General features: G+C 42.6%; 1 protein-coding gene across 1 annotated transcript in view; it reads right to left on the bottom strand.

The window, feature by feature from the left end:
- The window catches only part of WDFY1 (WD repeat and FYVE domain containing 1), a 385,159-nt gene that overhangs the window by 24,285 nt on the left and 334,057 nt on the right, over window positions 1–26,817 (bottom strand). The window contains exon 11 of the mRNA XM_086943866.1: window positions 19,931–20,039. Within this exon, the coding sequence (XP_086799992.1) occupies window positions 19,931–20,039 (109 nt within the window). The remainder of the gene's footprint in view (window positions 1–19,930; window positions 20,040–26,817) is intronic.

Genomic DNA, 26,817 nt, shown 5'->3' with positions numbered 1-26,817 from the left:
GTTGGGCCCTCCCCTGCATGTTGGAGGACATTGGTGATTTATGTCACAGGGCATTTGGACACTGCTACTGCCTCATCGAGTGTTGGCCTACCACGCATGCACTGTCACCTCAGCTTGCCGCCATTTCCTGGCACACTCCGCATTGGCCAGGTTGTTCTTACCTCATTTACTGAACAGCCCAGGCTCTCCTCTTCACTCTTATCAGGTGGGATGCTTGGCCTGCGCTTCTACGTTCCCGCCTTCTTGGGGTACTGCCGGTGTCCCATCATTTGGCCAGTACTGCCGCAGGTGCCCTACTACACCGGCCGCCGCTTGGAGGCTACATTGAGTGGCTCTTTTGCTGGGGTGCTCCCACGCAACGGCCCGCACACCTCTGGCCCTCTTGTTTTGCGACATTTGCTTGCCCTCCCTGAAGTATGGCTGGAAAGGGTGGAGAAGATCCTAAAGGATGTGGCAATTAGGAACGAAGATTTGGAGGCTCGCAGTCGCATTATTGGAGTGCCGGAAACAGCCGTCACCGGGCGCATGGACACCTTTGTGGAGCAACTAATGACCGAGTTGTTTGGGAGAGTAACTTTCAGGCAGGGATTTGTGGTGGAACGCGCTCATAGGTCGCTGGGCCCTTGCCCTCGCACGGGCCTTTCTCCGTGACCCATCATTGATAGACTCATGAACTTTAGGGACAGAGATTCGTCCCTCCGCACAGCTTGTGACCGTGGGGAAATCCAGTGGCAGGGAAGTCAGTTGTCCCTTTTCCTCGACTTCACCATCATGGTTCAGGAGGCGCGGCGCAAATTTGATGGAGTCAAGGCCACCCTGAAAAATCTGGGTCTTTAAGTACGGCATGCTCTACCTGGCGAGGTTAAAAGTAGATGTGGACGGCAGATTCCGCATATTTGAGACACCGGCGGAGGGACAGGAGTTCTGTCAAGTGTACAAGAAAAAGCACTCTGGGCGGCGGCCACCCCGCGTTCCACTTCCCCGCCACAAAGTGGGTCGGAAGCCAGCGGGAACTCTTCTCTAATCCCGGGACTGGTTGAATTGTCATTGCATTGATTTGTTGTGTACTGCTGTGTTTATATCATGAATGCATCTATATCCTGTTTGATACTATCACATTCTGTATTGCCCTACCGGCGTGGCGTTGCCACGCCTCATGGTGAATACCAAAGGTTCTTTGCTTCTCGTGCTTAGTTTGCAGTGTGTATATTTGATTTCTACATTGATGTGGTCGATTTCATTGCACCGTCATTTGGCTAGGGGAATTGCGGTATGCCTCGCAGGGGTTGGTAGGAGGCTGGGTGGTGGGGGGATATTTGCTTGGTTTCCATGTTGCTTTTGTAGTCCTCGCTCAGGTTGCTGGTATACTGCATGAGGTTGTTATGCATTGAGGTGATTGTTTTCCAATAGTACAGCTAGTTTGCCAGCCCGGTCCTTCCGGGCTTTCTTTGATTTCATGGAATGTTAGAGGTTTAAACAACACTAGAAAACGAAGACAAGACCTTAATTATATTGCTAGACATAACATTGAGTTATATCAGAGGAGTCTGTATCGCTAAACATGCTGGGGTCCTAAGAGATCTCCGCTCCACTTTAAACCGCATTAAGGCAGATATCGCTGCGGAACGAGAGTTATTGTTCCTTAATAAACAGCATGTCGCTAGGCGATATGGAGAGGGCGAAAGACCCGGAAGCATCCTAGCACACACCCTTTGCCCTCCGCGAGATAAAGCTTACATCACGGAACTCAAAGGACGAAACACCACTCTATTGCACTCTACCCCAGACATATGCGACACGTTCCTTTCGTATTACAAAACATTATACACCTCCAGAGTCACAGGAGACCTGCGGGACCAGGGGGAATATCTGGCGGAAATTGCAATTGTCTATTTAGAGCGGTATATGCAGGACTTTTTGTCCGTTCCCATATCTCAGGAAAGCATTTTGGAGGCGATCGAGGCATAGCGGGGCTCTTCTGCCTCTGGCCTCGACGGCTTCTCGGCTGATTTTTATAAAGCATATAAAGATATTTTGGTCCCAAGATTAGTGGAGGTGTATGCTGAGGCGCGTATTCTTTCTCCAACGTTCAGGGAAGCGGTCATTCTTATTCCTAAACCGGGCAAAGACCCCAAACTCTGTGGCTCCTATAGACCGTTGTCCATACTGAATCTTGATTAATAAAATATTGGCGAAAGGAGAGGAATGGGAGAGGTGTGGCACCACAGCCAGGGCGACTGACGCTGGAATATGGGGATCACGGTTTGATTCTCGGCCCCGGCGGCAGATTAGCCCAGCACCATGTGTCCCTGGGCAATAGCTTGCTTAATCTTCCCCACGGCCCCAGCGCCTGGAGACCCTTACGGGTGATTGTTCGCGCTTTACAAATGTGGATTATTATTATTATTAAGGTAATCGCAATACGGTTATCTTTATTAATGGAATTCATCATTTCTCTGGCCCAATCGGGCTTCGTGCCTCATAGATCTACGTCACTTAATTTGCGGACTCTGTTCACAGTGCTCCACAGGATTGATCCCGTCACGCCTGCCACCGCCGTACTCCTTGACGCAGAGAAGGCATTCCACTCCCATGAATGGCCCTTTTTCCTGTCCGTCATGCGGTGTATGGGTATGCCCGAATGTTTTGTCTCTACGGTTGCTCTCCTTTACTCTGCACCAACAGCTAGACTACACCTGAATGGCACTCTTTCAGGTCCTTTTACTCTATCCCTTCTCTATGCACAAGGCAGGGATGCCCCTTGTCCCAATTAATTTTTATACTGGCAATGGACCTACTAGTTTGACACTTTCAAGAAAAACATCTAAGCCGCGGCCTGCAATTTCGCACTGGGCCTCTTCTGGTTTCTCTGTGTGCGGATGATACCATTCTGTATGTTAGACTGCCCCATCTTAACCTCAAACCCCTTATTCTGGAAATTATTTGTTTCGGTAGGTTTTCAGGTCTCAGCGTCAATTGGCACAAATCGGTTATTTTCCCGTTGACTGCTAGCACGTCTTCCTGGGACTATGAATTCCCGCTTGAATGGTGCCAAGATGCTGTCAAGTATCTCAGAGTTTATATCCACCTAGACACCACTACTATGATCAGACTAAATTATGGTAGGGCTATTAGTTCCCTGGAATCGCAGATTGTGAAATGGCTGCGGTTGCCTTTGTCACTGGCCGGGAGAGTGGCTATAATTAAAATGGTGGTCCTACCCCGTTTTTATTACCTTTTTAACAATATTCCCATTCCTCTCACCCAGACCTTTTTTCTTCAACTACGTACACTCCTCTTACGTCTCGTTTGGGGGGGGGACAAGACATTGCGTGTGAACTAGCAGACCTTGACCCTGCCGTGTGAGAGAGGGGGCTTTGGGGATCCAGACATGTATTTGTACTACCTGACAGCACAATGTTGTTATGCGTATGCCTGGTACCACCCGGACGCACGTATCCCATATTTGAAACCGGAGGCTGACCTAGTACTCCCACGAAAACTTTCCGCTATCCTACCCACGGGCTTCCCCAGGGACCCCCGTGACATACAAACAGTCTCCACCACCTGCTGGGCATGGGACAGGCTGCGTAGACTGTAGGGCCTTGCTCAATTGTATTCTCCGGAGTTACCCCTGCCAAACCCTTCATTGCTTCCCATAACGGGGAGGTCTTCATTCAATGCACACTTGAGAAATTCCACATTCACACAATAGACGACCTATTTCCTGATGATCATGTCTTCTCGGTGTCGGAGGAAGCTCGATTCTGTGAATGCTCCGTTATGGACACCTTTGTTCTGAAGGACATGTATTTGTTGTGATCTTGTTTACACTGTGGCTCCGCTCCTCGCGCCACAGCGGAATGTTATGGTGCGAAGATTCTAAGGAGCGAGGCGCACACTGACCTGTCAGTTGACAGTTGCTGGCTGAAGGCGGCGGGTGCGCTGACGCTGTGTTCGCTGTATTATATTAAAGCTGTTGAACTCATACCTTGTCTCCGCCTCATGTTGTAATTACAACATGTTCTTGGAGACGAGGGTTCTTCAACCAGCAGGCGACACGGCGTACGGCGAAGGAACAGCGTGCGCAGTTTTGTAAAGAGCGGCAGGAGGCAGTATTAGGTTTAAAGGTAATTTATTGTTAAAGCAGTAATAAGACCCACTGGTGCTAGACTCCAGGCATCTCCTCAGTTCAGCTCCAACCGCTTCACTGAAGTAGAACCTAGATCACTAGGTTACAAGAAAAGAATTCTAAATTACATAGCAAAAGATCTAAGAGGTGAAAGAACTACAAAGCTAAACTACAATAGAAATAGAAGATATACCACATGTTCCTTTCTGAACAAAATGAAACGAACAAAACAAAAAAAAACAAAATTAATCTAAAACATAATCAGAAAATTTCTTAGGCAATTTGACATTTTTTCTAGATGAAATAGGTACATCCATAACAGAGGAATTCAAAGAAGTATCATTCCCCTGATCAAGATCCACAAGATCAGAGGAAGGCAAACAGGCACTGTCAGGAACAGGATCACAACATTTCTCAGCATTGTCACTGGGAAGAGCAGATACAGGAACAGAACAAACATTGTCATTGTGGTTAGAATTGTCATTGGAAAGAGCAACATCATAAAACAAGGCACCATCTCCCATTTTGGAAAAAAAACGTTCTTGACCAGGTTTAAGAACTATCACCGAACTCTTACTCCACCAACCCTTATCCTTGAGCAAGACAGTGGAGTTAGTGACATCCTCAACTTGAAAAGGTTCAGAGAATTTAGACGAACCTTTGGGAGTAAAAGAAGGTTTAACAATTCTTACCCAATCACCAATGGTAACACTTTTGTTCTTAGAATGATGGGATAAATCATGATAAGCCTTACCAGACAGACGAGCAGAATGAATACTGTCCCTGGCCTTAATGATGGAATCTTCCAAACTGATCTTATTAGATTTAGTATTGCCAATCAAAGGCATGAACAAGCATCTAGGTTCCCTACCTTTCATTAAAAAATAAGGAGAGATACCAGTGCAAGAATTGGGAGTCAAGTGGTAACTCCAAATTTTTTCTTTTAAAAACTCCAAAACATCAAGTTTGCTCTCTAAAGCGGCCTGAACACCTTCCTTAAAAAATCTGTTAGCCCTCTCCACCTGGCCATTGGAGCAAGGACTATAAAGAGGAGCTCTGACAGCAGTAACACCAAACTTATTCAAGAAAACTTGCATCTTACTGGAAACAACCTGGACCCCATTGTCCGACATCAAGGAGACAGGTGCTCCCTCAACCCTAAAAATGTTGTCCAAAAAACACACAACTTCATCAGTGGTAGGGTGTTCTACAAAAGAAAAATAAATCCATTTGGAGAAATCATCAATTAACACAATGAGAAACCTCATCTCTCTACCCAGACACTCAAAAGGTCCAGAAAAATCAATGGAAAGTCTTTGCCAAGGACCTGTAGGACCACTATCTAAAGACAACGGTTCAGAAGCAACCTTCCAGTGCTTATCAGAATTGATGCAAATGGAACAGTTATCAATGAATCTCTCCACTGAAGCATCTAAACCAGGCCACCAGTAATGGCACTTCAACAGCTTCTTGGTAGCAGACACACCAGGATGCCCAGAATGCGCTAACTGAATAATTCTATCCCTAAGACCAGCAGGAGGGATGAACAAATCTTGTCTTAGCAAAAAATCATTTTGAATAGACAATTCCTCGGAGACCTGAGCAAAACTTCTCAGAGGTAACTCTAAATTCTTAACAGAAGGCCAACCATTAGCGACATAAGATTTAACTTTCTGCAAAACACTATCATTAGAAAAATGATGACTCCATTCCTTCTCCTCAACACCAAAACAACAAGATTCTAAGGCATCAACAGAAGCTACAACACATTCGTGCAGATCAAGAACTTCATCATTGGAATCATCAACAGGAGGTAACCTGGATAAGCAATCTGCAGTAACGTTTTTTCCACCAGAAATGTGCTGAATGACGAAATTAAACTCCTGTAACCTCGCAATTAATCTAACTAACCTTGAGGAAGCATTACCACTTCTCACGCCGTCCATCATGTAGACAAGCGGCTTGTGATCAGTCACTAAAGTAAAAGGCCTCCCCCACAAGAAGTTCTTGAACTTTTCAACAGCCCACACACAGGCTAGGGCCTCTTTCTCAATAGTGCTGTAGTGAACTTCTGCACCCCTAATACCCCTGGAGATGAAAGAAATGACACGTTCTTTGCCTTCAACAATCTGAGTGAACACTGCACCCAAACCAACAGTGCTGGCATCAACGGTCACAAAAGAATCACCTTCAGGGTCAAAGGTGTTTAAACCGGGTGCCTTAGCAATGAGATTAACGACCTTCACAAAAGCAGAATCGTGAATATCTGTCCACAAGAATTTAGCACCTTTCTTAAGTAATAGTCTAAGTGGCTCCACAACCAAGGCATACCCCTTGACAAACTTGGCATAATATTCGCTCAAGCCAAGAAATGAGCGTAAGGTATCCTTGTCTTTAGGTTTACTACAATTTTCTAGACTGGAAATGATGTCTTTTTTTGGAAAGATGCCTTCAGGGGTTATCTTGTGGCCTAAATAATTAATCTCACTGACCAAAAATTTACATTTATCTTTACTCACTGTCATTCCCTTGTTGTTTAAGGTGTTTAAAACCTTTTCCAAGATAACATTATGATCAGAAATGGTCTTAGCAAAAATTAGTATATCATCCTGGAATGACTGTACACCTTTGAGACCATGAAAGAGATTCTCAATCAATTTTTGAAAAACGCTGGCAGCTGACGCTAAGCCAAAAGGCATTCTAAGGAATCTATATAGGCCAAAAGGAGTGATAAAGGCTGTCAAATCCTTTGACTCCTCTACTAGAGTCACCTGATGATAGGCGGATTTAAGATCAATAATGGAGAAAAACTTAGCCCCATTAACAGCCGCCAACATTTCCTGTATCCTAGGCAAGGGATAGGTCTCAATAACAATATTTTTATTTAAAGAGCGAAGGTCAACACATAGCCTAATATCATTATTTTTTTTAAGAGCGATAACTATAGCAGAAACCCACTCAGAACTGTCCGTAGGTTCAATAATACCCTGACGGCACAGGTCGTCTAAATGTGCTTTAAGTTTGTCTCTCACTCCCAGAGGTACCATGCGAACCTTATGTTGGATAGGCAAAGCATCTTTTTTGAGTTTGATCTTGTGAGAAAATCCTTTTACCTGTCCAACAACATCTTCAAACACTTTTTCATGCTTATGAAGGATAGAAGACAGGGAATCATCCTCTAAAATAATATTACTGACAGGCATATCTCTTAATTGGATTGGATGATCAGAACCTGGGCATAGATTAATACCAAGCTTGCCAAGGTCAAACCAACCCACAATATTCTTCCCGTCAATAGCCACGTAAATTTTAGTAAAAATTTGGCGAGTCTCAAACTTTAGAAAATCCTGAAAGAAACCCAACATTTTAATTTTAAAATTACCAAACGCCTTAGGATTTATGTCGGAAATGTTAAGCTTGACACCACTCCAATTTTCCTTGAAAAATACGTCAGATAAAATGGTTACTGGCGAACCAGAATCAGCCATGGCTTCAAACTCAACCTTTCCAACAGAAACAGTACCCAAAGGAGCTTTGAAAGGGAGAATGACACTGTTAATATAATTTTCAAAAGTATCATCATAAATGGTGATGATCATATTGTGCATATCATTTTCAACATCAGAAACATAACTGACAGTAGTATTTACATTTCTCTTAACAGTTTTACAGAATGAAGAAAAATGACCACTTTTACCACACTTGGTACATTTCCTTTTTAGTGCAGGACAATCAGAGAAGTTCGCTAAATGTGATTTAGAACCACACCTAAAACAGCTTAAACCAGACTCCCTGTTAGTTTTGAAAGGATTTTTGCTTCGAGTTTGAACTGAGCAAATGGAAGAGACACTTGCGCTTTTAACAGACTCAGATTCAATAATTTTGGAAGATTCAATAGATCTTTCGATGCCCTTGGCTAGATCAATCACCTCTCCTAGCGTAGGATTGCGACACGCCAAAAGCCTTTCTTGTACCTTCTTAGAGAAGCAATTAAAAACAAATTGGTCTCTGATAGAGAAATCAACAAGTGCTCCAAATTGACAATTGGCAGCTAATACTCTCAAGGCCGCCACGTAATCTTCCACAGATTCATCAGACAATTGTTTTCTTTTGTGAAAAGCATGTCTCTCGATCAAAACATTCGGTTCATCCTCAAACTGCTTTTCTAGTCTGGCAACAGCTTCTAAGAATACATTCCAAACATCACCTTCACCTCCCGGTGCTGCAATAGGTTCAAGATTTTTAAAAATTTCAATTGCAGCTGTTCCTAAGTAGCTGAAAAGAATAGCTTTTTTTCTTTCTGGTGAAAACTTAGAACCATCAATTGCAATAATATAATTTTCAAAGGATTCAAACCACTTTTTCCAAGATAACTTAGGTTTTCCAGGAATTTGCAAGAAAATTGAAGGTTGATTGCAAATTTGAGAAGACGCCATGTCAAACACTCAGTAGAATTCACTGAAGATTACAGAAGCTTGCTCTAGTAGAATAAGTGTGCAAATCACTGAGTTTAACAGAACTTGCACTTGAAACTTGCAGTTGTATAATAAGTGTGCAAGTCACTGAAATTAACATAAAAGTGTGCAAGTCACTGAAATTAACATAAACTTGAATTTGTAAAATAAGTGTGCAAATCACTGAATAGGTGACTTGCAGGTAAAACTTGCATTTGAAGAATAAGTGTGCAAGTCACTGAATTGGTGACTTGCAGGTAAAACTTGCACTTGCGGAATAAGTGTGCAAATCACTGAATTGGTGACTTGCAGGTAAAACTTGCACTTGTAAAATAAGTGTGCAAGTCACTGAAGTTAAGATAAAGTTGTACTTGTAAAATAAGTATGAATAGGAGACTTGCAGAGAATAGCGCTTAAAAAAAATAAGCTCTTGAGATAATAATATTTGGTTGCTCGCTGATAGCGCTGATGAAATAATGACTCTCGAGTTAGGAAATATATAATAAAGTGAGCGAATCACTGAGTTCGCTACAGCTGGTTAATACATGATAAAGTAAGAAACGCCACCTTCGTGAAGATCACGAACAATGCAGCGAAAATGGCCGCCACGTTACGTGAAAACGAAGCGTTCCAGGAGGTTTGTGCGTTTCAGCAGGATAGCGTGCAACGTCAGCGTTCCAAGAGGTTGCCTGACAGCGTGCAACGTCACAGAGGAACAGCTTGAGATGAGATCCAGCGCGTGGGTGCAGCGCGAGCAAAATCCAACGGTCTTTGATATCGGTAAGCGCTTTTTATCCCAAAAGAAAAATAAATAAGAAACAGTACCTTAGAACGTCCTAGAATTTCAGGAATAGGAGTGGAGATGCCCAAATCTTCGTGAAAGAAGTGTGGTAGCCGGCACAACCACGCAGAGGGTCCGTATCAATAGGGTTAGAAAAGGACAAGGAAAAGTCCTTATTTTTAAAGGTAAAAGCTACACAGTGGGTCTAGTAATTAATTAAATAAACCTCGTCTCCATTGTAAAGAGCGGCAGGAGGCAGTATTAGGTTTAAAGGTAATTTATTGTTAAAGCAGTAATAAGACCCACTGGTGCTAGACTCCAGGCATCTCCTCAGTTCAGCTCCAACCGCTTCACTGAAGTAGAACCTAGATCACTAGGTTACAAGAAAAGAATTCTAAATTACATAGCAAAAGATCTAAGAGGTGAAAGAACTACAAAGCTAAACTACAATAGAAATAGAAGATATACCACAAGTTTGAAGAAGGAAGCAACGAAGCATAACTTCCACTCAGGCGAGATAACAAATGGCGTGACAGATTGCGTGTCACATGTCGGGAGTTAGAAAAAGAAGGACATTCATTATCTCTGTGAGTAAAAACTGCGCATCGTATTCAGGGAAGATTTTAACAGCAAGGGGAGAGTTAAGGCACACAGGATAGCCTAATTATAGCGCAACGTGTGTTCAGAGAAGGATTCCCACAAAAATGGTTATCGTCGTTGAGGAGTACACCAAGCATCAGTTTGTGAGAATTTGAGGAGAATGGAGTGAGAAAGTCTAATCTCAAGCATCTGCGCGAACGTAAATGAGCGTCAATAGTGTGAAACTGACCAGAACGACTAGAAGAATGCCGGTAATGAGGTGCGAGCAAACAAGAGATTTTTTTTCCAGGCATGCTGTGAGTTTTAGAAAGAGGAGTGAGATCGCTGATAAGCGGAAGTAAAAGGGCGAGTTTATGGTGTGATTAACGAGCTGAAAAGGAAAATCCTGTCAGAATCCATGTGGGGGAGCGACTATGTGAACAACATTATGGTCTAGCTTGTGCGAGCTGAATGAAATTGACACGTGAAGAAGTTAAATAAAACGTGTTGCTGTCCTAATTCAAGAACAGTGATCTTGTCAGAAAGGACAGCAGAGGTTTACATTATTCAATGGAGCAACACTGCCATCTTGTGGACTAACAGTGTATACACGAATTATTTTAGATTGCTATAGTGATCACATTGAAAACAGCAAAAGAAAGAAAACTGCAGAGCCATTGATTCAAAGCATATATTTAGTTTTTTTGTGGCTTTAACCCCTTCCATGCTGATGACAGAACGGTTCCGTCATCAGCATCGGTTGAGCTGTGCTGATGACGGAACCGTTCCGTCATGACTCCGCCCGCGCAAGGCGGAGTCAGCACAGGCGGAAAATACGCCCCGCACGGAAGGGGTTAATTTGTTATGGATGCAATATGTAAAATTGGCAGGAAACACTTCATTTAAAACACCTCGACATTTAGAGGAGCAAGCAGGCATTTCACCATTATCCACTATTCAAGTAACTTTTGTATTAATTTTTGGAGATTCATAATGGATGTGACAGCTCTTGATGTCTCAGGACTATCTACACCTCCTCACTTTCTGAGTCAACCAGGGAGCCCAAGCATAGAATGGGATGAGTGGATCGAGATGTTTGACATCTATTTGGAAGCTTTGGATGCGCAGGATTACAGTAGCAACAGGAAAAAAGCGATTTTACTCACCAACTTAGGAAAAGAAGGACAACATATTTTTAAGTACTTACCTGCTGCAAACAATGAAGGTGGTCAAGTCATTGAGAATGTTAATGAAGAGGCACGGAAAAGATTGGAATTGAGATTTGCCAAAGAAACTAATATAGTGATGGGACGATACAAATTTTATACTCAGCCTCAAAAAACAGGAGAGTCCATTGATGACTTTGTCACTAGACTTCGTGAATTTTCCTTAAAATGTAAATTTGGTCCTATGACTGAGGAAATGATTCGGGATCAACTGATTGTTCAATGTAGGAGCAGAAAGACACAGGAACGCTTATGGGCTGCCAAAGATCCTTCTCTTAAGGATGCAATTGACATTGCTAAGATAGTTGAAGAGTCGGAATTTTGCATGAAATAAATGGATCGCAGGGAATCTAAGCTTAACATATCTAATGAGAGTGAAACTTTTGTTGTTGAGGGTTGTGAAGGGGAGGTAGCTGCCTCTAGTAGATTCAGAGGTGGAAAAAATACGTTGGGTGGTAGAATGTATCCAAATAGGTTTAGCAGTAGGACGTGTGGAAAGTGCGGAAGCGCTTATCACATGTCTGACTCCAAGCAGTGTTGGGCCATTGGGAAAGAATGCAGAAAGTGCGGACGTAAGGGCCATTTTGAAAGAATGTGTAGAGATGCAAACAAAGAAAAGGTAGCAATGCTGTCTGAAGAGTCTAATGTTAATGAGTGTTCATACAGACCTTATAGAATCCTGTGTGTTGAACCTTCTTTACATGATGTAGCTGAGAATGGAGAAGTCCTCCTCACTGAACCTCACAATTTAAATGATAGAAGAAGACACAGGCCCAAAGCAGAATTTGTCATTGAAAAGAGGAAAGTTGATCTAATGTTTGATTCAGGGTCTTTATATACCATCATACCTAAAAGACTTTTCAAGCAGGAATGGCCAAACAAAAAATTATTACCCAAAGATATTAACCCCGGTGGGTATCAAGGCGAGCAGATAGACATACTAGGTTACATGCCAACTGGTATTACTTTTAAAAACAGGTCTGTCAAGGGTAAAGTGTACATATCTGAAACTGGCCCACCTATTTTAGGATGGCATCACCAATATGACCTTCATATTAGAATTGACCCACATGCTGTTGAACAAGTCATGGTGGTGGACGACCTTTCAGTGGAAGACATTTTGGAGGGAGGTAAAGGTGTTTTCAGAGATCAGCTTGGCAATTTGGGGGGCTACGTTCACAAAATAAAGCTCAAACATAATGCAATTCCAGTCCAACACAAGCTGGGGAAAGTTCCAAACATGGTACGAGGGGAGGTGAAGAAATGTTAGACGAAATGCTATCTAGTGGAGTCATTGAGCCGACTGCGTGCTCATCTTGGGTTTCTCCAGTTGTAATTTCGGAGAAGGCTGATGGAAATTTACGTTTCTGTCTTGATTTGAGGAGTTTGAATCAAAACATCATTCCTGACACTTTTCCACTACCTAACATAAATGAACTAATGGTGTTGTTAAAAGGGACCAAATACTTCTAAAAGCTTGACCTTCGTCATGCTTATCATCAGATACGTTTGCATGAATCCTCTAAGCACTTGACAGCCTTCATCACCAATGAAGGGAATTTTCAGTTTACCAGGTTGCCCTTTGGGTTGTGCTTGGCTGCAAGTGTATTCCAGAGAATGGCAACAGAAGTCTTCAAAGATTTAAAAAATGTCATCTATTTCCAGGATGATATTTTGGTATTTGGTGACAGTGTGAGCAATCACAATATTGCCTTGAAAGATGCCCTTGGCAGGATACTGGAATCAGGTTTAACATTACGCATGGAAAAATGTTCTTTTCTTGCAACTAAGGCGGAGTACTTAGGACATTCCATCTCGTCTGATGGTGTAAAACCAAAGAGAGACTTGCTAGCATCTATAAGATTGGCTCCTGTTCCTATTAATAGAGACCAATTGCGCTCATTCAATGGACTAATTGAGTATTACTCAAAGTTTGTAAAACACTTTGCAAGCAAAACAGAACCCCTTAAAGTACTCATGAGGAAAGGTGTCAAATATTGTTGGGAAGATGATCAGCAAAAATGTTTTGATAACATCAAGTTAGAAATATGCAATGCAGGCATTTTGGTTCCTTTTGATGTAGATGCAAAAACTATTATCACTGTGGATGCAAGTGACACTGGCATAGGGGGCTGTATTATCGCAGAATGTTGGCGCTAGTGAGAAAACTGTGGCATTCTCTTCTCGCACTTTGACTCCCACTGAGAGCCATTACTCAGTCATAGAAAAAGAAACCTTGGCAGCTGCTTGGGATGTGGAATATTTCAGAATGTATGTATGGGGCCACAGATTTTTGCTACGCACTGACCACAAACCTTTGTTAAAAATACTGTCTCCACTCTGATGGAGGCAGTTCGGATGATGACTCTGGGAAAGAATAGAGTGATAATTATAAACAAATTGCCCAAGGTCATGAGTGATGTTGCTCAAATGTATGGGGAGGTGACTTTGAATAATTGTCATTGGTCAAGTAACCTAATTGTGCATTATGAATGTAAACAACCTGTGATTTATGCAGATAAAAACAATAAAAACAGTTTTATAAAAAACAAACAAAAATATATATATATACTGTCTCCAGGTGGAACAGGGAAAGGGTCAGCCAGACTTGCTAGATTAGCCTCCAGGCTACAGGAATATAAATTTAACATTGAATTCATTTCAGGATGGCGCAATGTACAAGCCGATTGCATGTCGCGTCTGTCCTTAGACTGGGAAGTAGTAGACAAGACTGGTGTGTCTAAGAGAGAGAGAGAAGGAGCTATCTCCAATGTGGACGATGTGGTGTAGTGGAGTTGTGGTGCTGTCAGAAAAGAGGAATGGGCAGAGGCTATGTCTCAAGATGAAGTTCTTAAAGGAGTCCTGAAACTCATTGTGAAGGGCAGACGTAGGGAAAGCACTTTGCCGACCAGCATTAGACCTTTCAATGCGGTCATTGACGAGTTATCCACTGTCGCAGAACAAGTTATCATGCGCGGTGATAAGATAATTCCCCCATTTGGTATTCGTAAGAGATTGTTTGACTTAGCCCATGAAGGACACTTGGGCCAAACCATTACAAAGAAACGTTTGAGAAATGAATTCTGGTGGCCAGTTATGGATAGTGATGTGGTTGATTGGGTTGAGAGATGCAGTGAGTGTTGCGAGAGCGAGAAAAGACTTAAGGTGGGACCTCAATCTGCCCCAAGTTCCATCCATGACCCAGGTGTGATGTGGCACAGTATTTGCCTAGATTTTATTGGACCTATGCCGGGTGTACACCCCAGTAAAAGATTTGGCATGGTCGTAATGGATGTCCACTCCAGATGGCTCTTTGTATATCTCCTCCCAGAAATAACCACTAGAATTACCATTAGAGTACTAAGCATGATTTTCAAAGAGGAAGGTTATCCCACTGTCCTCATTACGGACAATGGGACCCAATTGACTTCCAGTGAAATCAGAGAATTTCTTAATGAGTGTGGCATCAGACATTCTCTCACCGCTTTGTACAACCCGCAATCCAATGGAATTGTGGAAAGGGCCAATCGCATGATTAAGGGAGCTATAAGTTTAGCTCTCACCAATAATCTTGACATAGATGACACTTTGAGTGAATTAGTTTGGGCTTATCGCACAACTGAGAATTCCACTACAGGTGTAGTTCCCTTCATTGCCATGCGGGGCAGAAAACCTACTTCTAAATTAGTGCCTCCATGGATAAGAGAATTAGTAGAAGGGTAGAATGTGAGAAGTAGTGGCAAGAGTACCACTATGCACATTTCCATGAAAGGACACACCCAGGAGAAGAACTCGACTAACATCCATGTAGGTGACTGGGTCAAAGTCTGATCCGGACTTTGGGCCAGAGGTCTATGCAAGTTTCGTGGTCCTTTCAAAGTTTGGAAGGTGCATCCCTTTAATGTTGTGATGGCTAATGGAGAAAAATGGAACCTACGTAGTGTAGCAAAGTATTGCTCACAAGACCATTCTCCAAAAACCTTTATTAGGAAGAATGCATGTTCTAGCTACATGTTGGCTCATGACCATCAATTACTCAACAGTGCTCCTACCGGTGCAGAGACAAGAGCACCGGGCCCCGGTGGGGACAACTTGAGCACTAGTCAAAGGGCAATTACCGCAAACGAGGAGTCTCATGATCCTCAAGGCACTCCATTTTACCAGAGACCCTTGCGGGTCAGGAGACTTCCTCAACACTTGCATGATTTCATGATGGGATGACTCTTTACCCTCTGTCCTGTGTTTATGCCTTTTCTTTAACTGAGTCTTTTTCTATCATTTCCCTCTCTTCTTCCTCCTTTGTCCTTTCAAGTTCCCTACTTGCGTGTAGAGGAATGGGGGGTATGTTGTGATCTTGTTTACACTGTGGCTCCGCTCCTCGCGCCACAGTGGAATGTTATGGTGAGAAGATTCTAAGGAGCGAGGCGCACACTGACCTGTCAGTTGACAGTTGTTTGCTGAAGGCGGCGGGTGCGCTGAAGCTGTGTTCGCTGTATTATATTAAAGCTGTTGAACTCATACCTTGTCTCCGCCTCATGTTGTAATTACAACAGTATTCCATGCTTCGGGCCACGTTCTCTTCCTTTCCATCGGCCCCTGAGCCAGCCCCACCACTGACCCTGCTTATCAAAAGCCCTACAGGCGCACACTTGATTTCAAAACTATACAAGCAATGTGGGACGTCCAGACCATTCTCTGATGTTAAAGTATGCACGGCTTGGGAGGTGGATTTGGGAAGGCCTATTACAGACGACCAGTGGGAACAATGCTGCAGGGCAACTAAAGAGGTCTCATTGAATAGCAGGCATAAGTTGCTTCATTTTAAGTTTCTCCGCAGAATGTACCACACGCCTGCACGATCCCATAGGATAGACTGTACCAGACCCCACCATTGCCAGAAATGCTTGGCTCCATTTGCCGACTTTGCCCACCTCTCCTGGACATGTCCTAAAACACACCAATACTGGACTCAGGTACACACCACGTTAGGGGACATACTCTCCATGAGGCTGCTACCTACTCCTGAGATCGCTCTGTTGGGATACGTGGTTAATTTCCCCAGGAAGGTCAGGAAATTGGCAGCGTTAGGTTTTCTATTAGCTAAGCGGGAGATTGCTCTACTATGGGGTAGCAAAAGGGCCCCTTCACTGCAGTCATGGCTTCGCAGTTTAGCGTTTTGCAATATCAATTGCGAGGAATACTCTACGTTGGTCCCTAGCTCTTCGCGACCAGTGGACATTAAGGGTCCATACAAGACTTACATTGCCAAGAAACGAGCCGAGCATGAATCACAGACAGCTAGTGGTATCGTTCCTGAGGGAGTCGGCTAGAAGCATTGTCTGGGACAAATATTCATGAGGTTGAAAAGTCTTTCTTATCTGCCACCCACACTGTAGTTCTATCTGTGCTGAGTAGGGGCTCAGAGTAACGAAGATTTCTATGTACTGCAAATTACTCTGTTGAACACCTTATTGTGTGTCTTCAATTTCCGCCCACATTCCAATGATCACCTGCACCAGTGAATGTAACATATACTAAATGTCATACTGCATATATTTTCTGTTACTGCTGATACTATATACCACAATGTATTGTATACCTTGTTCATGTATGCATAAAACTGAAAAATAAAGCTTTAAAAAAAAAAAAAAAAGGTCCCACTGAGGTATGATCAACTGAGAAGGGAGGAGAACATCGGGGTGACCCTTCAGAAACTGCCTCAAAACAGATATATTGATCAGTCAAACAAAGGAAAACTGACAAGGCTGACAGTGCCCAGACCAAGGCCTTGCCAGGCTAAAGAAAGTGAAATCTGCAGCACATCCAAAAAAACGTTTCCTTGTGCAGATCATTATTTTCTTCGCCACACCACATCTTAAAGCATGACCACTAGCGGAATAAATAGATTTTATGAAGGGAAGGGGTCTAGCGTTGATGATGTCCACAACTACAAAGGGCAGATCGAAGTCAGGTAAATTGCTCCACTCAAAATCTTCACGCACAAAGGTGTAAGCTAAGGTTTGGGTGGAGTACCTTGACGCCCAACAGTGAAAGGAGGTCCTCCCTGAGCCAACAATATAGAGGAGGGCAAATACAATTGGAGGAGTGCCAAATACCAAACCCTACTTGCCCAATCTAGTGAAATCAATATCAATGCGCACAACTTCCTTAGAATACATGGAACCAGGGGGCTCAAGGGAAATGTGTAAGAAAGATTGAATGTATTTCACGTGAGAACATTCCCTGGGTTCCTTGCAGAGAAGACTGCATGGCACAAAACAGAGGGCACTCCGTGTTCTCATAAGTGGCAAAGAGGAGCACATTTAAACATGCATATAGGGTTAAAACTGAATGAGCTGTGCTGGATGGAGCCGCAACTCATGAGCTGCTACATGGCACCTGGTCATATCATCAACAAGCACACTGAGCGAGCTTCCCAGATGACTCACGGATAGTGAGATATAATGCCCTGTGACCCCAGTGCCACAACTTTAGTAATTAAAGGCACAAAGAATGCAAGCCACAATATTTTTTATGAATATCACATTTCAATCACATTGTTGCTGGGGATCTGAACCCGAACGACTGTGGACTGAAGGCATTAATGCCCTGCTGGCCAACAAAACCCCCTGCAGCTAGAGCACACTGATGTGGCACCTCAGGTACAGGAGTGACAAGAGATTCTGAATTTGCATGGAGCCCAGATGTCTTCCTCCACCAATGGAGGAAACATCCATCACGACAGTGTCAACTGCTGCTGGAGGACAAAAGGGTTACCAACAGGTTAGACAGTCCTACACTAGCAACCACAATAGGTCCTGAGATCCTTCTGGGGAATTCAGAATCTACTTGGAAAGAAGTCATCAATGGAGTAGTCACATATGCCACTGTGGGTGTGGAATTAACACAATGCGGGGGCCAAGAGACCCAACCGCTTCAAAACTTAAGAGAATCAGAAATATCATTGTCACATTCTGAAAGTGCTGAACGTTTTGTGAAAGGTGTAATGGCCTCGAAGGGATCATGTCCAAAATCACCTACTAATTGTGCTCTTGGGGTGATCCAACATTAGCAGAGGTAAGCCAACCTTCAACACCCAGTCATCGAGATAAAGGAACGTGTGTATTCCAAACTGTGGAGAATGGAAATGAGCCGCAACCACATACAAGACATTTGTACAGACTCAACAGGTATGTAAGGCCTGACAGTAAATGCACTGGTACACATCTAGGCATGCTGATGAATGATAACAGAAGTACTCAATAATCTGGCCACAGAGTTGGCCGATTCCAGCTAAATCCCCAAATTTCTTTATCTTAAGTCTGGCACCCTTTCAACACGTTCACAAACAGGTCCACACATTGATGGAAGGGTATTCACCACCTGAGCATCTTTGTCTCAGTTACCTTGTATTCCTGAGACATCCTTATCAAGCTAGGCAATAACTATGCTGTGCACATCAGAAGTGTGCAAAGATTCATGTCATTGAGTGTGAAGTTGTTAGCATAATTGTCAAACACTTTAGTAAGGACTCTGTTAAATTTAAAGCAGTGGAGAAACCAAATGATAGGTGGTGTTCTGAAAAGATAGATGCCCAAAGGACAAAATGATGAGGCTGCACTGGAAAAGGTGAGGCACAAGGCCACAAATGCTATAGTAGTAGTACAATACGACCAGCAGAATAAACATGAACAGTGATTTATCGAATTCCAGGAGCAGAGGAAGTGGGACCACATAACACTTGAAACATTACAAGTTTGAACCCAGATCCCTTCCTTAACCTCAAAACATTTTCCTATTTACTGCTGACTGGTTAAGGAAAAGCAAACGGAGAAGAAAGAAAACATTGCGCTTTAAACCTTGTTTAGACTATTCCTGCCTCCTGCCATGGCCTTCATGAGCACTGAGGCAAATTAAATCAAAGCATCACCAGGGTTACATAAAGGCCAGGCAGGAGTATCAGCTGGATAACCAGCTGATACTCCTGGCTGCGAGATGTTAGACCTTAGTGTCAGACTCAGCTTCCTTATTCCAATACTACCCACAATTATTCAGTTATCTGTGTGTGGTTTCACTTTAAGGCCATCATTGCGATGACAGTAGGACTCTAATGACCGACAAAGTAGCAGAAGATGAACCGCCCGACAAGGAGCCAGCGGTCCCCTTGCCCTTATTACAATGTAACAGCCTTCATGGCGTTCGAAAAGTGTATATTTTCTTTTGTGGCTTGTGCTGTGGGCCGCAGCACAAGCAGCAATAGAAAATATAGACTTAAAAAATATCCCTGCACTGTGTGGCAGGCACCATGCGGCCCAATAGTGGTGGGGCAGGGGTAAAGGGGGACCCACTAGGGCCCCCAAAGTCACTTTCTGGCCGCCTTTTCATGGTGGGTGAACTGCCATGAAAGGGCAGATGGAAAGGGACATTGCAATCCCTGCGGCAGTGTTTTAGAAGGAACTGCCTCTATTGTAGAGATTACCGACCCCCTGAGGGGTTCCTTGAGCCCGTCGGAAAGCTATGGACTCTCTCTCTGCCTGCTGCCTCTACCCGCAAGCAAAGTAATGCGTTGGTCGGACCGCAGCAGCAGATGACGGTGGGACCAGTTCTGATGAGCCATTGGATGCAGTCCCACTGCCATCAGAATGATGACCCCCTAGGCCTGTACACAACTATGTGAAGAACTTGTTTACAGGCACTAGGAAGCAAGTATGTGTCTAATATTATCAATACTATAATTAATAATAATATTATTATTTACCTTGACAAGACGATCACTACCACAGGTCACCATAATCCCTCTTGTTGTATCCATGTGCATGTGGGAGATGTTGTGCTTTCCTTCATGGAAAGTGGCCAAAGCAGTCCGGCTGTTGAGAAAATGAGTGAAAGAAAAGAAAAAAAACTCTGATAAAATTATTTTTTTCCAATAATTCATTCTACAACATTTGCAGCTCTAACGCGAATTTTAACAGACCACTCAGTGAAATGGAAGAAACCCATAGCCCCTTTTTCTTAATTGATGATGTGTGTGCATTACAGTTAAACTTCAGGTCCTGGTGACTACCTGCAGACTGATTTCAAAGCAGCATTTGGGATTAATGCAGTAATACAACTTGTGAAAACACCTCTTTAGAGCTATAAGTTGTCTACAAGTGTTGCTGTGTCCTTAACCATCTTTTATTTGCTCAATTTTCATTGTAATGCAGTGACACTCCAGAGCTGAAGCAGTGGATTAATAGCCTTTCGTGAACATTGGGCACAGGAATTATTATGGTTTTAAAGCGGAAGACACTACTGGAATACAGAACTCTGTTACCCCTTAAGTTTTGACTTAGGTCCTATAAAAAAACTTTTCGATTTTATAAATGTCCATACACTACGCTTAAGTCCAGAGGATAATAAAAAGTTGGTTAAATTGGTAATGGAAATTGCACAGTTCTTATTTTATGCTGGTGTCTGGCACCGGCAGTGATTTCTTGGGGGCGGAACATATTTTTAATTGTTGAATTATGACCCAGAGCTAGATTTAGAAATGCAGCAAAGGAAGAAAGAAAGAGGAAGAAAAAGATAAGAAAGGGGAGAAAGTAGGGATTTAAAAGAACATGCAAAAGTGAGATAAAGTGACAAGAAATGTCAGGTAGTGCACAAAAGGAGCAGGAGGTGGAATCAAAATTAGGCAGTCCTTGTGTTTGGGATTCCTGGCCCTCAGCAACACAGGTGGTGGGCTCCTAAGTAAAACATTTGGCCTCGGCATTTATTTTTTAAGTTTAAATTAAGCACTGAATGAATATGCAGTTGTGCAATGCTATACATCAAATAAATAATAGAAATTAGCACGAAATATAACTTTGTGTTGTCAAATTCAGTAGACCAGTCTAAGGCTTTCCATTCCACCCAGCTAATCAAGTCTTCCCTTGGTTAGGTCCCTAATGCCTGAAATTCTTTTTGCGGTCTGCAGTTCTTCTTTAATTTTTCAATCACTTAACTTGCTATCGTTTGCCGCAAATCGAGATTCTGCAAGGTGAGTCGTAATGCTAATCACTTGATTCTCTGGAAAAATACAGCAGTGGATAAATGCATCTGCTCCAGAAACATGTCTGTAACATGTAGCTAGGGTGCGGAGTACCTTTTTTAGGTGATGTGCTTAGAGGTGAAAAACTAAAAATTCAACAAATAGATTGAGATCTACAGCAGATACAAAATGTTACCTCAAATATCTGAAAAGGTTTCAATGAAATCTGGAAGGTTAGCTGTATTTGATGGGCTCTATGAAGAAGAAAGTGTCTAGAGCTGTTGTGGAAAATTGAGAAGGGAAAGTTGAGACAGACCGTGGGAAATGTGGGCGAAGGGTCTGCCATCATTGCTGGATGTTACAGGATTATATCAAGTATCAAGATGGTTTCTACTTACATAGTTAAAGCTGTTGCACTGCCAACAAGTCCAGACACATAATGTGCATGTTGGTCATGTGACCCAAGGATTACAAACGTTTGAGTTTGTGCAGGTAAGGTTGTTACCACACATTACAGGAGGAGAATGAGACTAGTTCTACATTGATTTTGCTTGGTGACCAACACAGTTTCCCAAACTCGTTATTTTACTTAATGGTAACAGTTAAAAGGAATATGTTTACAAACTGGATCAAAAAATAGAAAATGCGTTCAGCAAAGCTGGCTGACATGAGATCAAAAAAGTTCATGACTATGGATACAATAAGGGGGACACATGTGATCCTATTAGTTGAATTCAGATTTTGAGGACTTCTGGTGACAGCAATAAAATAAACAGAAAGATAAAGTTGACTATTTGGTTAGGTACATGAACTGTACATATGAACCAAAAAAAATAACAATTTCATACTAGTTAAGAATGTGCCTGGTAGTAACACAGAAGAGCGGTATGAGTTGTATTGGCCAGCTTTCTTGCTCACAAACTCCCAAGTAATATGACTACACTAAGAATGGAGAAAAACCTATGCAAGGTGATATTAGCAAAGTGGGGAAAAAGAATGTTACTATTAGAACATAAACAGTATTAAAAGCGAACTTATTTAAAAAGTGTATATAAATGAGAAGGGGTCCAATGATTTACATAACTGAATCTCCTTGAAAAAATGCCATCTAGTAGCAAGGAAATATCATATGAGAGTTCAAATCCCTACATGCTATAGCTCTAAGGGAGACCAGACAAAAAATGTCAGAGATGTAAAGACCTCAGAATAGAGGGAACTTGGAGAGGAAAAAACTGGGTAGAAGAGCTAACATTTTCACATTTTCATCTTGAGAATAAAACAATTTTCAATTGAAACAGTTAGGTCGTGTTTGTAGAAGGAGTGTGCAAGTATGATTCTTTCTGGTGCTTTGATTTACCTTTAAGTAGTGGGGAAACTGTTATTACGGGATACTTATGTTGTACTTCTTTTTTTATTTATGTTTTTCACAGTTTTTTACAGAGCTCCCACAAGCAAATGTATTAGGATAGTTTATGTTAGAAAAAACATCTGCATATTTTGATGCATACATACAATTGGAGCAAAGCATACAACAAATTACCAATTACAGGTAGCTCAGATTTGAATGGTAAAATGATTTAGTTGGAAAATCAAGAGGCATTCTTATTTCAGATATAACTGAATGGATGGGGGTTTAAAAACCTTATGAAGGACATGAATTAATGGTTGGTACTTCAATCAAAAGGAAAAGAGTTCCAGGTAGTATTTGCGGTTTCTGAGAAAGACGTGCGTTGAACTTGGGCAGTTCTGAACCTTGGTACTTCAAATAACAGAATCCCCACTTCTGAGCTTCCTCATTCCTCCAAGATGGTACGAAGATGGGCACACATGGTTTTGGACACTAGACTGCTCAATCTAAATTTGACTTTTTCTTCAATGGACAGCCAACATATTCTCCGAAAGAATAAAGTGATTTCAACTTTATAGTTAATGATAAGAGTCTGCCTGTTAAGTCTAACTGGGGCTTGAATGAGGTGAGCAAAAATTGGGGAGTGAAGCATGAAATTGCTAAAGTCCATAGTGTAAATAACGAATGGCCATATTACAAATGTTATCCCTTATGTATTTCTTTTAATATTACATGTTTATTTCATAGTAGTTAACTTTAAAATGATTTTTTATTTAAACCAAGAAAGTATTCATTAGAACAGTAAGTGCAATACTGGGCTACACTGTTTGAATGCCTGTCAAAAAGGATACTAAAAATACTTAATTATACAGTCAAGAATGCACAGATTTAGAAAGGAACACTCTTTGATTCGTTAACATCCCATTTCTGTCTGTAGGAGAAACTGCTTAAGCTGCTGTCTGCTTACTGCAGTTAATAATGGGCATGTTTTCTTTATTAAACACTAAACAACAATAGGAGTATGCATTGTGGTTTGGGGCTGTTGTTCTGTCATTATGATGATGATGACACTTAATTCACAGAGAACTACAAATTATTTTCCATATTTCACTGGGACCCATCTAATATTAATCAAATTTCAATATCTATATATTAATACATTTTACACTCTTGTGATAGCCACTATATAGTTATGTTTGAGACAGGGTTTCAATTGAAAAGTTTTTTTTTTATTTGTCTATGCCTTTTGTTTTGAAAAGAGTGCTGTTGTGTTGCATGAGTTGGAGCGGGCTTTCAAGTGTGAGAACACCCATTTCAGGTTTTGAATTTGACTGCCATTTTGTGCTATAAACATGAGGTTGCTTCGGAGTCATGAGTTTTAGACACTGTAAAAAAAGGGATAAAAACTATAAGCAAAGCCAAGGCCAGGCCCTGTGCCTAGCCCACTGTTGAGACATCCACTAGAACTTGGATGTCCTGCCTAGCCACAGGTCAGGCCCTGAGACCAACTCCCTCTATGCACAACCACAGCCCAATCCTGTGCCCAACTCCTCTGTGTACAGCCACAGGCCATGCACGTAAGAAGGGTTGTGGGATTGTGGGCTACAGTGAGTTGCGTGAAGGAGCGTGCCATTACAGAAATAACCAGAGCCTTTGGCTTCTGCCCAGTGTCGTACGCTGACGATACGCAGCTGCTCTTCCCCTTTAAACAGCTAACACCGGAGATTATACAATCTTTCTCCGATGGGATGAAGGCAGTAGCGCGATGGATGTCTTCCAACTTTCTCCAATGTAATGTTGGGAAGACCGAGGTGATGCTTTTCGGTAAAGCCAGGGTCCAATGGTCCCCTGATTGGTGGCCACTGGACTTAGCCCCAGTCCCTGAACCTAAATCAATAATCAAGAACCTGGGGGTACGACTGGAATCGGAGTTGACCATGAAACAGCATGTCAACATCACTGTGGGATCTTGTTTCCACATGATAGGTCTCCTCCGTAGGATATTCCCTTTCCTTCCTGACTCCCATAGGAGAACTTTAGTTCAGGCTTTAGTGATCAGCCGTCTTGATTATTGTAATGGTCTCCTGGCAGGTGCAAACGAAGAGGTACTAGATCGTCTGCAGGTAGTGCAGAATACAGCAGCCAGGTTGGTGCTCAATGCACCCCCCAGATCTCCATCTAAACCTCTATTACACAAACTTCACTGGCTGCCTATACGTCTACGAGTGAAGTTCAAGACCTGCTGTATCATTCATAAAGGTCTTCATGAACTAGGACCAGAATATTTGGCTAGAAAATTTGTCCCATATGTTCATGCCCGCACCCTTAGGTCGAGCGAACAGCTGCAATTAAATGTACCCAAGATCAGCAAAACCAGGCTAGGCGGTAGGGCCCTGTCTGTGGTGGGTCCTAATCTTTGGAACGCGCTCCCACTTTCATTGAGACAATGTTCCAACCATCTCCGTTTTAGAAAGAACTTGAAAACGTTCTTGTTTAGTTCATTTTAGTTAACTTCCCTTTTCTCGGGATCTAGATCTTTTGTCTTAAATACATTTAATATCTTTGCTACCTCCATAGTTTCTCAGGCCGGCTGTCACAAGCGCGGAGATACTCCTGCGGGAGTCTATTCCTAGCGCTATACAAACCAGTAAATAAATAAATAAATAAATAAATTACCCATGCACTGGGGCCAAAACCACAGCGCACAGCCAAAACGTATGGGCGTTGGGAGTAGTGTGGCGACTGGAGGTTGAGATCAGGGCCTGACTGCAAACTAACCCAGCTGTGCACGGCTGTGTCATTAGTTTCAAGCACTGAAAACAACAAAAACAATAAGCAATTCTTAACATTAAAATGAGTGTCTGGCTTTGATGAGAAAGGAGAAATTAAGGTGCTGGGGCAGGCAGCAGGCTAGGCAGCATGCCCAATCTACATTGAACATTGCCCATTGCAGGCTTGGAGCCTGAACATGGGCTCAACCCACTCTGATTGGTAACTACAAGGGATTGTGCATATTGGGCAGACATCAGTTTGGTGTAAATCCATTTAGTGGTTCAGGTTGCAGGAGTGACCAAATTTTCCATGGGAGTTAACATGGAAAATCACTACACTAAACATCTCTCCTTCTTTAAGTTTTTTGCCCTCCAAGGATCTGCATGTAAAGTTGAATGTTGTGCCTTAGCTAATTGACTTAGTGATTTGCCAATGTTTGTGCAAATTCGTCCTAAGGGTCAAAAGTGATGGGGAATCATAAAAAGACTTTGCCATGGAAAGTGTGTCTGAATCATAAATAAACACTGGTGACAACATTGTGCTTTAGCTAAAGTTGAAGCCCCAGTTGAGTCATGATTCTCCTGATCTCTATAAAAAATTCATCAGCATGGAAAATTTGACTTACCCGGTAAGCACCTTTTCGTGGCATGTAGTGTGATAGATTCACATGCTCTACATACTCCTGCCATCCAGTGTTGGGCTCAGATGTGCACAACTTGTTTTTCTGCGAAGAAGTCTTTCGAGTCATAGGGCATAGGACTCCTCCTATGGCTTGTAATGTGTATGGGCATTGGTTCCATTGTTAGATTATTTTCCCATGCGGTGGGTAAGGTAAGAGATAGAGCACAGAAGTGAAAGAAGATGGTCATGCTAAGTAAATGTAGAAAGAAAAGTAAAGTATCTGCAACAACTGAAGGCTTTGGGGAGGAAGGTAAGCGCATGTGGATATAAAGCACTACATGCCACAAACAGATGCTTGCAGGGTAAGTAACATTTTCTGTTTGTGGCATGTGGAGCTGTAGATACATATGCTCTGTATAGACTGTAAAGGAGCTCTCCCCTATGCAGTGGTTAACTAGAAGATGTTGCAAACAACTGAAAAAATGCACCTAGTACAACCTGGCCAACTCAAGCTTGTTGGTGTGCCTGCACATCCTCACAGTTGTGTTTGATGAACTTGTGTGTGTGTGGGGGTGGGGGGGGGGAAGTTGGGGTTGCAGGTAGCTGCCTTAAAGATATCATCTATTGGGATAATACCCAAAAAGGCCAGGGAGACTGCCTTCTTGTGAGTAGAACGCAGCCTTGGTGGAGCATGGAGATGTATTTTGGCCTTGGCACAGCTGGTTTGAATGCACGTGGGTAGCCACCAAATAGTTGTTGCGCCTTACAAGATTATTTTGTCCTGTCGATATAGTACAAGAGGCCCTTTTAACTTCTAGTATATGAAGGGCTCTCTCAGCTACTGAGTTTGGGTGGGGGCCGAACATTGGGAGCTTTATTGTCTCATTGGGTG

Source organism: Lissotriton vulgaris, chromosome 11 (assembly GCF_964263255.1).
Source record: "Lissotriton vulgaris chromosome 11, aLisVul1.2, whole genome shotgun sequence".
NCBI classification, from domain to species: Eukaryota; Metazoa; Chordata; class Amphibia; order Caudata; family Salamandridae; genus Lissotriton; species Lissotriton vulgaris.
The sequence above is the reverse complement of the archived record's forward strand: the minus strand, read 5'-3'. Positions and strand labels throughout refer to the sequence as shown.